Below are 16,207 nucleotides of genomic sequence, written 5' to 3'. Positions count from 1 at the left end.
CGTCTATAACCCGGTCATAACTCGTCATGGATTTGACCAACACGTTTGACGCCTTCCGCTGTGTTAGGTCCCTGGCCTCGCTGGACAGATCAAGGTTATACATATAAGGTAGCGTCCGCTCTAATCATGAACCATTGTCTCGCTATACCAGTTGTCGCCTATTATCGTTTTATATATTTATTATTCCCCCTCCCTCTTGATTTTCCTTTTCCATTTCCAACAAAGTTACCCCCTCACGTTGCGGCCCAGCCAGGAGGTGCCAGGTTGTGTGTTCGTGATCATGTGATATACGAAAGTTTGAGGTTGTCTTTCTAGTTCTGTTTCCTCCTGGGAATATCAGTGTGTGGTGACCAGTACTGTACTGCTTCATGTAGTGTGAGGAAGGCCAGTATAACTGCAGCACTACGTTTACATGATTGTTTACTTCATTTACGAAAGTTCTTGGTATAGTTGAAGACGTATGGTAATAGTTACCTCAAAATACTTTTCGTATGAATATTACGTTTGTACAGAGTCCGTGATAACCTCTGCCAGGAATGATGTGGTTATAAATGTGTTGTAAGTAGGAGAGGACACACGAGGAATCCAACCCCACACCAGATGTCGTCAAACTGACGGGGAACTGTTTCCAATTCACATTTTCCTATAAACTTTCCACGGCAGTATTCTGTATGCCTCCCGCTCTACCGCTGGGTCATTTTTATACTTTTCTCCCGGTAGTTGATCTCGAGAGAGAGATGGGGAGGTAGGGTGCCCTCTGCTTTATTATTATTATCCGTTTCCTACAATATTTTAGATTTTTTTCTCCCCCACAATACCTCGTTAAAGACCATCCTGTCTCCCATTATCTGCCCTCCCCATGTACTGCAGTGTACATACGTTGCTGTCTGTCTCCCCGGGTCACTGTCATTGTGGGTAGGTTGTAACAGTCCCCTGGGGTGTGGGTGGGGGCGGGCGGGTGTAACATAACGCCTCTACCGAGGGTGGGTGCCGGGGGTCGTGACATGTGTTACGGTAGAGCGTAACGCGAGGTGGGTAAGGTAACACGTCCGATAAATCATCGGTAGCGGCCCCGCCTCGTCCAACACCGGTATCGGCCCCGCCTCATCCAACATCGGTTGCGGCCCCGCCTCATCCAACATCGGTTGCGGCCCCGCCTCATCCAAAGCCAGTATCGGCCCCGCCTCATCCAAATCGGAATTCGCCCTGCCTCATCCAACACCTGTATCGGCCTCGCCTCATCCAATACAGTATCGGCCCCGTCTCATCCAACATAGTATCGGCCACGCCTCATCCAACATAGTTGTCGGCCCCGCCTCATCCAACACAGTTATTGGCCCCGCCTCATCCGTCAATGGATTTCATGTAAATTTTCAACAGTGACATATGTTACACGCTGCCTCCGCTTGGATGGCACAATGTGATGAAAACCGGGGAGGTTGGCGCATGCCAAGCCTATTATTTCAGTTAAGGTGGCGCTATACATCACTCACGAAGCTGTACAGGGAGGAAGAAGAGATCGCTTTTATCTTTATATTACTCCAGAGGCGCTCTTGAGATCCTAGTAACGGGAGTTTTAAAATGCTGAGTGTACCTATTATCCGATTTATACAGCTAGAAGGTGATGTTGTGTGTGTGTGTGTGATGGTGTGTGTGTGTGTGTGCGCGCGCTTTCAAGAAAACTAGAGCCCTACCGTACTTCATCTCCCGCGCGGCAATGTTTTCTGTGCCGGCCTGACGGCTTTTGCGTAGCAGCGAGGCCTCTGCGTTGTCTCCGACGCCTTCTGTTGTGTCTTAGAATAAACCGTAGACAGTTCGTTGCACAACCATTTTGACCAACTCTCTGGGGTTCCTGCAGCCTCCTCGAAGCTCAACTCCGCGCGGGAGTTAGGAGAAGTGGGCCCCTTTGCCGCCTTGACGGCGCTGATGTGTTCCCCGCGCGATGACCATCATGCCGCAGCCTAGCTGAAGTCCTCTCCACTCGCTGTATTGCCTCCCACCTGCAAACAATTGATGCTAAAAACCCCAAGAAAACGGAAAATACGACGTGTCAAGTGCTTCTGTTGATTACATTAGCATTATATATATATATATATATATATATATATATATATATATATATATATATATATATATATATATATATATATATATAATTCCCTGGGGATAGGGGATTAAGAATACTTCCCACGTATTCCCTGCGTGTCGTAGAAGGCGACTAAAAGGGGAGGGAGCGGGGGGCTGGAAATCCTCCCCTCTCGTTTTTTTTTTTTTTTTTTTTTTTCAATTTTCCAAAAGAAGGAACAGAATTGGGCCAGGTGAGGGTATTCCCTCAAAGGCCCAGTCCTCTGTTCTTAACGCTACCTCGCTAATGCGGGAAATGGCGAATAGTTTGAAAGAAAAGAAAGAAAATATATAATTCGACGTGTAGTCTAGAGCATGCTTTTTTTTTTTTTAATGTCAAGACTTTTCTTTTCTCCTGTGATATTTCGTATTCGTTAACTTGAACCATCTTAACTTGAGTAGTCAGTTATTTCCAGGAATATTTAAAAGTAAGGCTGGGGTTGCCAGAGGTCGTAAGGGAGGATCCCCAATTAACTTGGTCTCGAGAGTAGATTATGCGCAACATATTCATCGTGATGTATTGATATATCAAGTCATACGATAGAGTTCGTTTGAACGGTATGTGGGGATTTTTTTTCTTGTAGAACAATAACACTCACCTACGATTGTAATCTTTTTATAAAATAACTTAATTTGTTGATGCAACCTAATCACTAGGTACATTATTTTCTTATGGGTGTGATAGCTTCATTTTTGGGTACGCTAACTCGGTATTTAGTTACGATACCTGTTTCTGGGTAGTATATCGTAATTTTCTGGGTACGATGATATAATCCCCTGGAACGTAACGGTAATTTCTAAACGACAATGCATCCCCGCCATACCGTTGGTCATGCTAGTGTGTGTTGCTGGTCATTCATGTAACACTGTCTTGTGTCTGTACACAGGTGCACATCCCGCCAGGCCTGCCAGGAAACATTACGTATTTACCGAAGTTTAATAGGAACATTCTTCCTCTCCATTGTCCCATGTCATTTCTCGATACGCCAGCCTGGGGACAGTTTTTGTGATGACAGTTTGATTTTGAAGTTGTTAGTTGTGTAATTACACACAGCAGTGAACGGGTACCAGTGTGTGCGTGGGCCAGGCCCGTGGTTGGTCGGTGGTGAGGAGTGTCGTCGCTACCCCCGGCCTGACTGACTCCCCGCCGACACGCCCCCACAACCTGTCGCCGTCCAGGGGAAGTGACCCTGAACCAACGACGCCCTGAGGGTACAGGGCCTCGGGGGTCGGGGGCGAGACCTGGGTGTTCTCGCTGGCATGTCCCCTCACAGCTTGTGGAGATTAATACTACTTTACTAACATTCTCTTTTGTTTCCTGAACTTAACCCCTCAAGTGCGGTATCATAAGAACGGCATTAACAACTTGATAACATAATACCTGTCGACACGATAACAAGTAAAATGACGGCGGTATCTTCAAGTACCACGTGGTATGATAACCTCCCGTTGCGTACGATAGCTTCCTTCAGAGTACATGTGTATGTTTTCAGCACGAGGTTTCCAGTATTAGATTACGAACACATAACTTCATGACTATGATGCAATGAATATTTACCTTTCAAGTGATCGGAATGCTTATGTAAATACAGGTGCTTTACTGTTACTGTGCAATGAATACACCACTAATATTTACTCTGTAAATAATACGTGAGTTAGTTACAGATTCGGGATAGCCTGTTGGTAACAGGTTCCGTGATGTTGTTACAGTGTTACAGTCACAATCAATGTCATTCATTGCAAAGTGTGACTCCAGGTGTTCTCCTGCACTTACCCTTTCAGTTCTATACCGTAATGCCTTGGCCACGATGACTGGCCCTTTCAGTGCTGTAATCCCATCCTTCAGCACGCTAACTTGATCCCTTTCAGCATTCTGATGTGACCCTTTTTCAGTAACGTTATCTTGACCCCTCGACCATTCAGACGTAGTTTCCTTATCAGGCAAAGTTTCCCCATCTTGTAATCGTGGTGGAAGGTGTGATCCAAGTTAGGAGGGAGTGACCTGATCACACGTCTAACGTCATAATGAAGACGCATGATTGTCTTCAAGGAAATGAAAGTCATGCCAGATGGTGTAGAGTGTCCATGGTGCCAGCTGTGTACCGCTACGACCTCAGATGGGTCGTCCACGCCGGTTGACCTGACCCGGTCGTGCCAGCTTGACGTGCTTTGTCGTCGTGTGTTGGTTGGTGGGGGTCGTAACTACTGCAGGACGAGAGAGGTGGTTAGTAAGGATAGTAGACCGGGATACTGGGGGGAGGACGGGAGTAGCTGTAAAGGATAGTAGTGAGGCGGGTGGGTGGTGGGAGGGACGGAGGGGCACAAAAGAAGGTTGAGGGCAAGCCATCCATCAAGCTAGATGGTGCGTGAGTGCCTCTGGTGATGGAGGAGGGGGGGGAGGGTTCGTTCCCGGGCCGTGGTACCTCTGTGTACCGTGTTACCGCTGTGTACCGCGGTACCGCTGTGTATGACAATATCCGTAACGTAACGTGGTAAGTGACCTCTAGCGTGGGACCTGTGTTGTATGAGGCACAATACATGATGATGAGGTGGTGGTACGCGGAGACTCGTGAGGGCCGGTGCTGGTGATGGAGGAGGCAAGGCGCTCGAGGTGTTCCTCACATTCATGAGGAGGGAGTTCCTCTCGCTCACTCTCGAGACTGACGACCAACTCACACGCGGAACTCCTCCTTCTCCTCCTCCTGCTCTTCCTCCTGCCTCTTCATTCCCTGCACGGCGACCATTTCCCTGGTGGGCAGATGTTGTGGGCAATATCTCGCGCGTTTTCCGTGAGGAACGGAGGAAGACAGATATGGCAACGCGCGGTCTGAACGTGACAAGTAGAGAGAGAGAGAGAGAGAGAGAGAGAGAGAGAGAGAGAGAGAGAGAGAGAGAGAGAGAGAGAGAGAGATGGGGGGGACACCCCTGCAGCAGTACGTACCACGGCACCCCAGCCGCAGCCGCAGGACTGCCTGGGGAGAGGGAGAAATCATCTCATTGCAGTAAACACAAACACATGGGTTGGGACGATCATAAAAGAGTTGTAGGTTTGGTATGGGAGGCTGGGGACCCAACTGTGGGATATTAGGGGCTGGGGCCCACGGACCGTGGGATGTTAGAGGCTGGGGACCCAACCGTGGGATGTTAGGAGCTGGGGACCCAACCATGAACACCTAACTTCGAGAGTCTACGAAATTTTGCTATCATTGGAGGTCCGTTGCGTAGTGCCCACCGCAAGATGTAGGGGACTGGGGAGGTGGGTGGGGACCTGACCATGAGAGGTGTGGCGGGGTTGGTCTGTTCCCCCAGGGGTGGGGGGTGACAGATGGGTCGGGCCGTCAGTTTACGTGTCGGTGGCGGCAGTTTAGGTTGTCGCCGACCTTTTTTGTGGTCGGGTCAGGTCAGGCCGGGGTCAACCAGCCAGCAGTTGTGGTATTTTCTAATTTTTGCCGTCCACATGTGTTATCATAAGGGAGGGGAGTTGGGTCTGTTACTGCTCCATTATATATATATATATATATATATATATATATATATATATATATATATATATATATATATATATATATATTACATTATATTACATTATATTATATGGTCAAAATGATTTGGGGTCTTACGTGGTAGGAGGTTAAGGAAGACTATGTTAATGATATTGTACGAAGGGATTATCGGCCGAGGAAGGCCAGTGTTGTGTGGTTGTGAAGGTGAGTGTATGTGGTAGACTGGTCGTACCAATACATGTGGTCTGTTTGAACCAAGGGAGAACTTACCTCTCGTCGTGCCCAAGGGAGAACAATCCCGGGGTGGTAATGGGTTAGGCACAGTGTGATGAATGATGCCAGTTTACCTGACACGAGGGAACCCAAGGCGAAGCATGGAGTCTACCCTCTACTGTGGTCGAGAGATAAATGTGGGAAGTATCTCGGTGTTAGCTCGAGGGGGACATGGTGGAGGCCAGTGTACCGCGTAGCGTGGGTACGGTACATGGACATAGGAGGGTAACAGGTGGGCTAGAGCCGTTTCTCGCGACTTGCCACATGTACGTGTGTCCAGGGCGTGTTGTGGCAGTGACAGTACCACAGTGTCTGGTATGGGTCCGGCGCGCCTTACCTATTGGTGTTCCCTTTAGCCTAAAACGACCACAGTATACAATACGACAGCTACGTACCTGGTCTCTCATTATTCTCTCTCTCTCTCTCTCTCTCTCTCTCTCTCTCTCTCTCTCTCTCTCTCTCTCTCTCTCTCTCTCTCTCTCTCTCTCTCTCTCTCACCCTGGCATTGATCATTTTAAGTGACGAACCGGACCTCATTTTCCTCCCAGCTGCCTCCTTTCCTGTGTCCGGAGTCATCTGTGCGTGACATCATATTCCTGTGTTTGCCAGACAAGCTCTCCATACAGGCGTGATGACTGAGTCATTGGTTCTAGTTCATCTTCAGGTAATTGTTGATTGTTGGTCGGTAGGAGACAAATTGGGAGGCAAGGGAAAATGATAAAGATAATATAAAAGTTAAATCATTAGAAATTTTGTTATTGTACAAAGGAAACACGATAGCTTGTATCTAGCGTTGGCTATGTTCATAGTTTTATTTATTTATTTACTTATTTTTGAATTATGAGTCCTAGTTTATGAGTCCCAGTAGATGCTACAGTTTAGATTCTATGTTTTCTACAGTCTGTTTAGAAATTAACCTTATGATCCAACATGTTTTCAATACTGGTCCTGATTACCTTTGACTCGCACAATAACATTATTGCGCAGAATTGTTTCAAATATTCACAGATTTCGTCGGATTTATAGATTTTCCTGAAAATCTAGATAGATCGAGCCACACTTAGGGCTACCCTTGGTGTGTGTCCAGGGTGGCGTGCTACAGGGTAATGATGTAGGGTAGTGGACCTTGGGTTTTGCTCGAGTCGGTCCGTCCTGTGGCTACTAACACTTCAGAACTGTATTCAGACCCAAGTTGGATTATTCAGTATTTGTTGTCAGTTTACGTGGGCTGCTGTACATATGCCGTCATTGCTGCAGGTGATACAACGTATTCGCTCGTGGGGATACGTCACAGACGCCTCGCCAGATACGTAGCCAGTGTCAGTGTTTTATTAACATCCTCACCGACCTGAGATATCAATTATGAAGGCGGCAATAGAGCTGTCTCTTGCATCTATCAAGAGTCGATTCCTCTGTCTCTTCCACAACGAATGATTAACATCATGTCACCATTTTTTTCCTTCCAGTCCCGCTGTTTCATCCTGTGTTTCATTTAACCTCAGCAGCGTAACACATGCTGACAGGTAAAAAAAAAAATGTTCTAATTAAAGCTACGATGGTAGTTGCAGACCTTTACAGACTTTTCGATATGATTTTTATGATTTGTTGATATTATATGACGGATTTATTCATTATATATTTTTGTGTTTAATTGTAAGCAAGTTACGGGGCTGCTTATCTGTAAGTAACGTCATTAGGGATATTTCATAAATTTCCGCATTCAAATGCCACAATTCTGTTTCGTCATAAATAATAAATAATTCCTGATCAAATCTTACTGATAAAAATCCTGGTTGCAAAAGCGAGTAAATAACCTTGCTGATCCTCACACATTTTTTGTCGTATAGATTTCCACGAGTTGTCAGAGAAGGGGGGATAGTGTCGGGTCCCTGCGTCGTGTGGAGGTGAGACAAAGATGTCTGATTCCTCAACATTCGACTGTGTATTTCGGGTTAAAACAAGAACCATTACCCGTGGCCTTTCCCGTGACCGCGCGCCTCTGTGACGTAAATTAGTTATGTGGCCTGGGTAGGGACCGAGTTAATTAGTTATTGGAGGCTAAACTCACAGATTTACGTCGGGTCTCGTTAACTATCCCACCGAGATGGTAACTCAAGCCGACATCCGACTCCCCCTCGCTGCTCGCGCCTCCCGGACCCTGCATTGGCGCTGACTACGGCTTCTTGTTCTGTTATCTTTCAAACCCAGAGGGATTCGGTTGACCTTACCTAGGGGGCCCTTTACGGTTGGCGTAAACAATCAAATATTTACAACTTACACAACACGATTATATACATTGAGCGACATGACACCTTAGTTACCAGTCATGTTGTAAAGTCGCTACTTAGTCTTGTAAATGAATTGATAGATTATTCTAGAGGAGGTGTGGTAGCGGCCGGGGTCAGTCCGCGCCACACACCTCTGCATGAAGGATGCCAGCCAGAGTGAGACGCGTTGCCGCCAGGGTTGCCAGAGGAACGAGACACCCTCAACTTTATTACCCCTTGATCTGCCGTATGGTGCCGCCGGCCTCCCACGTACACCAGACCATGGCAACACTGTATGCTTGACATGGCGACCGAATTATTGTCACATGTGTCTGTCTGGTTGTGTATTGTTAACACGTGTCACAGTTGTAGGCGGGGGGGGGGGGACTCCTGTTCCCATCATCATTATTCTCTGTATGGTTGTCAGTCGCCATCACACGTCATGAGTTAAACAGAATTCCAGTCAAGCTTGAACCATCCTCATTTACCTTCATGTTCAGCTCTTAGCACCATCATTCACCATCATCATCACCACCACCACCACCAGTCCTCCACCAGTGTAGCCAGGACAATATGGTCGTTTCATCTGCCACACACCAGGTATTTCTATATTATGTATATATGCATTTCATCGGCAGTCAAGGGGTCACGGCTCAAGTGTTAATAACAGGTTAATTGTTAAATTGTACAGATTTTTTGTAGGTAAATATATTTCATGTGGCTGAAAGAGAGAGAGAGAGAGAGAGAGAGAGAGAGAGAGAGAGAGAGAGAGAGAGAGAGTTTCATCTTGTTGAGAACATATGAAATATGAATTAATCGATAGATAATTTTCATTGTCTCTAATTTACGTCAAAGAAAATGAGGCCATATGAATAAAAAGTCTCTATATATCTATTTACCTCTCTCTCTCTCTCTCTCTCTCTCTCTCTCTCTCTCTCTCTCTCTCTCTCTCTCTCTCTCTCTCCTCACCACCCCATCCATAAACAGAATTAACCTCCATCGTGGCATCACACTACGTAACCCCTGCTCCACACCCAGCTTCACCTGTGCTCTAGACCTGCTCGTACACACGCCTTACTCGACTTGGATACTCCTCACTGCTTCCAGTAACTCTCCTCCCATACCATATATTCGTCAGGCCTTCGAAAGGCATCTCTATCAACTCTCATCGTATGCTTCCTCCAGAGCCATAAATACCGCATTTAAATCCCTGTCTCTGTGAATATTTCTCACACGTTCTTTTAAAACAAACTCCTTCCTGATCCACACACATCCTCTGAAACCAGTGTGTGTGTGTGTGTGTGTGTGTGTGTGTGTGTGTGTGTGTGTGTGTGTCCTTATGAGAGCTTTTAGATGTGATAGAGATAATTCAAATTATGTATCAACTTAGGAAGAATATCAAAAGCTATAATAATACATTTCACTAAAACGTAATTATAACGTAGCCTTATCTATTATTCATTGATTTACCTCCTGGCTTCAGTCTTTTTATATGATGAGCAGATATTTTATCTTTATTACAAGCTCTGTTATGTGATACATATTTCCAGGTTAGCCTTAGATTGTTATTTATTTTTATTTCATTTTAAAACTTATTTTTGTTACAGGGACTTATTACTAGGCCATCACGGCGACCCCTCTGTCATGTCGCACGCCTTCGATGCCGCAGGCCATGACATGCGCGCTATGTACGTCGCAAAGATGACCTACGACCCCACTAAGACGGCTTACGACCCCACCAAGATGGCTTATGACCCCACCAAGATGGGTTACGACCCGAGCCTGGCCAGCATGGCTGCGGCGCCGCGAGCGAACATTCTCAAGCCCGACCCAGCTTCCCTCTTGCATCACTTCCCCAACATGGCGGCTGCTGCTGCTGCTTACCCATACCACGGCTACGACGCCACGACCCTCACCCAGGCTGTCACCTCCGCCGCCCACCACGACATGTGAGGGGATCCGACCACCACCATGACTAGGGGCCCTCACTCGACCATTGGGCTAGGAGCCTCTATCACGTGGTGCGAGCCCTGGGGGTCCTCTTGTACCCGTCCCCAGGGCCTCGGATCCCTTCTGGGGTCATAACATGCCAGACGTCACGGTAAAGCCCCTGACTCCGGCAGGGTAGGTGTTTGGTGGGAAGTATTGACTGTAGAGAGTCATAATGACGACACACAGGAGGAATGTCAGGACTAGGAGTGCTGGAAAAAATGGGAGTGTCAGCAAACAATGGGGAAGTTATGGTGGTGTCAGCAAACACTGGGGAAGTTGTGGGGGTGTCAGCAAGCAATGGGAAAGCTATGGGAGTGCCAGCAAACATTGGGGAAGCGATGAGTGCCAACAAACAATGGGAATATCAGTACTATTTGTGCCAGCAAATTATGACAGGGTCATCAAGCAGTGAAATTGTTAACATAGAAGGATTATCAACAATCTGTGACGTACTAACACTTTAAAAGTGCCAGCAAAGCATGAAACTGCCAGCAGGATATGGGATTACAACAAACTGTTCAAGTTTTATCAGCAACCTGTAGTGTGCCAACAAACTGTACGAGTGTCAGTTGACTATGCGAATATCAACAATGTATGGGAGGTTCATTACCAACAAACTGCGGATATCAACAAAGTGTAAGATAGACTGCTATTAAGTTAGGTGCCGTCAGTTTAAGCTTAAGGTGTCAGTAAACTCGGGCGCCAGTATAGTGTGAGTGAACTGTGGTGACCACAGACTGAAGGTGTCAGTAAATTAGGATGCCGGCAAACCTAAAGTGTCAGTAAACTAGGGTGCCAACAAACATGGTTTCGAAAACTAGGATGCCATCATTCTTAGGGAGTATCAGTAAACTAGGAATGCCAATAAAGTGTAGGATTTCATCAAAATATGGGATAGCCAACCATCTATGAGTTAGACAGACAGTGCTGCTACCAAAACTAAGAGGAACCTATGGTCATATCCCTGTTGTCACAGGTGAGTGGGAGTTGTAAGAGTGCCAGCATAATGATCTATGGTCGTGATCCCTGTGGTCAGGTGACCTCTTCCCTTAAGGTCACAATTTTAGTTGATTTATATCCTGGTTAGGGTTGCCATCTGAACCAGAAGTGGGACACTTGTGTAAGGACATTTTGCTGGTGGCCATGTAAGTAGCAAGCAAACCTGTCTCTCTCTCTCCCTCATATGTTCATGTATTGTACGCTTGGTCATGTACCCTTCACCCATGCTATTGATGAATTCCTGTGTCTATGTACAATTAGACAAGAGTTTTTGAAATTCAGTACGTAGACAATGTGGTCATATCTAGGGTGCCACTAGTGTTAGGCAAATGTGGTAACAATTAGGATGCCATGAACAGTAGGCAAGTGTGTGTGCTTTGAGGGTCTGTCAGCAGGGTGGTTATACTTTGGGTGTTGTGAGGATCGATCTACAGGGTGGTTGTAATTAGTGTGCAAGTGGTCAAACCTAGGATGCAGTTAGTGTTATGCAACAGTGTGGTTGTATGTAGGGTGCAGTAAATGTCTGACAACAGTATGGTCATAGCTACAGTCTGTAGGAGTCTGGCAACAGTGTGGTCATAGCTAGCCTGTAGGAGTCTGGCAACAGTGTGGTCATAGCTACAGTCTGTAGGAGTCTGGCAACAGTGTGGTCATAGCTACAGTCTGTAGGAGTCTGGCAACAGTGTGGTCATAGCTACTCTTAGGAGTCTGGCAACTGTGTTATCTTACTTAGGGTGTTGTGTCTGACAACATTGTGATTGTAACTAGGATCTTATAATGTTTGGCAGTAGTGTGGTCATACCTAAGGTGTAATAAGTGTCTGTGACTGTAGTTGTGTGGCTGGCATTAGTGTTGTGTTACTTAAGGTGCTGTGAGGGTCTTGCAAGTATGGTCAAACCTAGGGTGACATAGTGTCTGGCAATGCTTTGGTTGTCCTTGGTGAGCCGTGTCTGGCAACAGTGTGGTCGGGATGTCAGAGAAGTGGTCGTATGTAGCGTAGCAAGAGTGTCAGGCAACAGGGTAGTGGTACCTGAGGTAGAACTTCTCACATTCATTCATTGTCGTAGTTTTTTGTGATTAAGTGTTTGTTTGACCTGAAACTTGTTTCCAGCCGCAGCTTTTTAGCTGTCCCAGCCAAATTGTATCTTCAGCAGCCTATTTTGGTTGTGTTAGACGAAATAACTCCAGGTCTAACGCTAGGCTGTTTCAGCCTCTGAAACTTGTTCCCAGTTGCTGCTGTACAACTGTTTCACTTGAAACCCATCTCTAATAGTCGAAGCTATCTATCTTTCTGTTTGTCTGACGCCTGTTCCCTTCAGGAACTCCCTCAAGGAGGGTGGTCACGGCCAGTCTTCTTAACTGGTGAACTCCAGAGACACCCTGTAACAGGCCACTGATAGAAGGCGACTCTAGCAAGGTATTTGCAGAGGCTTCTACCTATGTTCAGCCTACTACTTTTATATGAAGTTCTCACCTAATATCCCTACGTCTTTTGCTTAATGCTTCTACCTAATATTTCTACCTACCACTTCACATTTCTCCTATTTGCCAAAAGGCAGGGCAAACGCATACCGCTCACCGCAGGAAAATCTATCGAGTTGTGCGAGTCAGGTGTTGTCAAGGAGAGACTGTCTTTGTGAACAAGATGCCAGCAGTTCACATATGTGTGTGAGGCAGAAAGAAAAGACTGCTACAGGGTCAGAGGAGTTCAAGACGAACTGCTGACGTGCTGGCTCTCTGCGCAGCCGTCACTAACCCTCCCGATACCCAGGCAGGTAGTATCAGCGATGTACCACCTTGATCTGTGTCTACCTTCCAATTACTACCTCCCAGTTGCGGAAGCTTGGCTTTCTTTTTAGGATCTGAAATGATTATAGCTTTTGATCAGCTGTTTGTTTCCGAGTTTTGCCTTTAGCTGCTTTTTATTATTCAGTGAAATGTCTACAGTTGTTGCTCACCAGTGTTTCATCCCCCAGAAACTTGTTTCCACCTGCTGTATTTCATATACTGAAGCTTGCCTTTAAAAGAGTTTCTGATGCTTGGCTGTTTTGGTTTATGAAACTTTTCTAAAGCTGCCGATGTTCAGCTGTGCTTCTGAAACATCTGTTGCCGCCAACGTTTGATTGTGCTGTTGCTGAAGCAAGTCTGACTGCATTTGGTTCAGTGTGTTTTAGCTCATAAAATTTGTCTAGCATGGCATGATGATCCCCTGTAGCAGTGAGACTACATGAGGGGATTTTTTGATTTTGTCTATGTTGATCTACTACTGTTGGTCCCATTATTAGTCACTTGGTCTTGCTGTTGGTCTCATTTTTGTTTTGTGTTTGTTTTTCACTTGGTCTCATACATTTGGTGTAATTGTTGGTTATTTCTGATCGTTGGTCTTGGTTAGTCTCTCACTGTTGGTATTGACTGGTCTCATTTTTTTTCACCCAGTTGGTCTTGTTCTCTGTCAAGCCATCATGGTCTCTACCATGGTAGTGTCTCAATATAGGTATGGTGCTGTTGGCCAGCGTGTTGGATATCATAGTTTGGACTTGCCACTGTTTGTCTGACATTATTGGTAGACTCCAGTCTTGATCACATTGTTGGTCTTGGAATGATGGTCTTATGGTATCATGTTATCTGTTGGTTTTGATTATTTGTCTTGCTGAGCTGGTCTCATAAACGTTGTTCATTGAGCATTGGTCTCGGCGAGTGGATATCTTTCTATATGGGTATCTTTATTTAAGGTTGATATCCAATGAACAGTAACTAAATATAGATTTGCAGGAGTTAGTGTGTAAGTATTGGTCACTAAAATGTTGGTCTTCCAGAAAAGAGAGAAATAGTACATCTCCAGTACACACCTGATGGCCACCTAATCAGGGTACATTACAGCCGTGTTTACTACATTGGTTGCAGGGAAGTTTGTTTCTTCCCTCTACATGCAACCAGTATGACAGATGAGAATGTTATTGGAGTATTTTGATAAGTGAAAATTAATGTAAATCTTAAGATTGTAGGTGGGTAGGTTAGGCTTTTATATGTTCTGTTAAATAGCTGTTTCACCGTGTTTTTGCTTGTAAGATTTATTTCATACATCGCAGACTTTAGCATGCAGTACCATATTCTGAAAGATCAAAAAAGTATAATTGCAAAGCAGTGCTATATGCCACCATTCTGAGACCTAAATAAAGTATGGCCACTTGGGACCAAGACAGGTTCACATATCCAGGCTGCTGAAAACACTGAGGCTAGTCAAAAAAAAAAGTTACAAGAATGGATAAGAAGGGATTCAAATGTGTTTGTAATAGAAATAATTGAAAAAAGGGGGCTAAGGTTGTATGGCTGTGGACAAATAATGGAAGACAAGATATGGTAAGAAGTATGACATTGTCCCCAGACCCCTTGGAAGGAAGATGTTCTGCAGGGTGTCTTAGAATTAGGTGGATTAAGGGTGTCTGGAGCTCGTTTGAAAGAAGAGGGAAGATGCTGGAAAGCTGCACAAAACAGTGTAGGGATAGGAATGAAGAAAGATTGATTGGGATTTCAGCAACTGACAAATTTCCATATGTCTATCTCATGTATGGTGTGAATTATTTTATCAGCCATCTCCACATATATATTGTATTTGACATTTGTTAGATAATGATCTGAATCACCCAGTATTAAACAACGAGAACTGATATGGACTGGTTCCAAGTTCATGGGTTATATTTTGGTGCAATTCCATAACACTAGAACTATCCTTGTAACAAAGTTCCATTATCATACAACTTATTTCCACTAATATGTTTAGAGGCAACTGTCCCATGACCATCCTGAATATTTACCCATTTCTGTGATCATATTCCTTGGTTTATTACATAAGGTCAATATTGAGAAATTCTGATAGTAAGGTCTTCAGTGGTTATTTCCTGTCTCTTATATACAACATAAGCAGACCTTGAGAACCTCAGGGAGTTGTCTTTATTGAAGGAAAAAATTTTCAGGTTCTTTGGATTTATGCATCACTGAGAAATCACAGGAAATTTGATGCAAGGAAGCTTTGGACACAATTACAGAGAAGTCTTGGGTGATATGTATTTTAAACTTTAGTGTAGTTGTGTGCAAGAAAGGGTTTACATAATTATAGGACAAAGGGTTTGTAGATTTTTTTTTATAAAAAAATTGGTCAGATATCTAATGGTAGGGAGATGAAATCTTATTTTCATGGAGGTCATCAGCTGGTAGAAAACGCGACTTGAGGATGGAGAGAATGTGATAGTGTATTGTTGAATATTGAGGGAGAGGTTCCTGAGTGTGGTATACTTACCTTCAAGCATAGTAAGGGTTGTTCCTGAGAGTATGATGCTGTACCTATTTTCCATTACAGAGGTGCTTCCTATATTCTATAATATATTGAATGCACATTGACTGAAGGTTTGTTAGTGTAACTGGTTTTATATGTAAAGTAAATCAGTAGATATGATGATAAACTTGCTTTCATAATATTATTCATTAAGGGCTTAATATTATACAGCCTCAAAAAAAAAATCTCGTTGGACTTGGTCGTATCCATGCTGGTTGACAGTTAATCAACTCTGTAAGGAATTTTTGGTTTTCAAAACTTGTAAAAACTCATGCAGGTGTTAGTTCATCATATAAATGTTCAGTATTACTGAAATGTTCATCTTTTTAGAAACGTTTCAATTTCTTTTTCAATCATACTTCCAAAGACCTTCAAGATCCCAAGCAAGTTGGAACCTCTGGCAATTCATTAAGTACCCTGTGAAATTCCCTTCTTTTCTGATAATAGTTTGAAAGTGGTGCCTCTCAGGGTTGTAGGTCTGGACTCGGTGGTGTTGGTTTGATAGAATTAAAAGATTGTACAAAATGTTTAGGTCTTGTACCAAGAAAATATTTTAGTAACTCTTTTTACTGAGAAAGTCAATGCATCCCACTGTGTTACTTAAAATCATCAATGGTGTATATTATTCTCTCAAGGAACATATCAGAGTGATGATGGTCTTGTCTTTATTGTGTTCACATCTGAGATACTTATTTGTTGGAGGTGACCATAAGTCT

At 44.6% G+C, this 16,207-nt stretch overlaps 1 protein-coding gene across 1 annotated transcript in view; it reads left to right on the top strand.

Moving 5' to 3' along the window:
• LOC139767371 (homeobox protein SIX4-like) overlaps positions 1–15,618 on the top strand; it is a 48,572-nt gene extending 32,954 nt beyond the window's left edge. Inside the window, exon 4 of the mRNA XM_071696698.1 lies at positions 9,775–15,618. Coding sequence (XP_071552799.1) covers positions 9,775–10,120 — 346 coding nt within the window. The 3' untranslated portion in view covers positions 10,121–15,618. The remainder of the gene's footprint in view (positions 1–9,774) is intronic.
• The last annotated feature ends 589 nt before the right edge of the window (positions 15,619–16,207 follow it).

This window comes from Panulirus ornatus, chromosome 59, assembly GCF_036320965.1.
Source record: "Panulirus ornatus isolate Po-2019 chromosome 59, ASM3632096v1, whole genome shotgun sequence".
NCBI lineage: Eukaryota > Metazoa > Arthropoda > Malacostraca > Decapoda > Palinuridae > Panulirus > Panulirus ornatus.
This window is presented reverse-complemented; position numbering and strand designations above follow the sequence as displayed.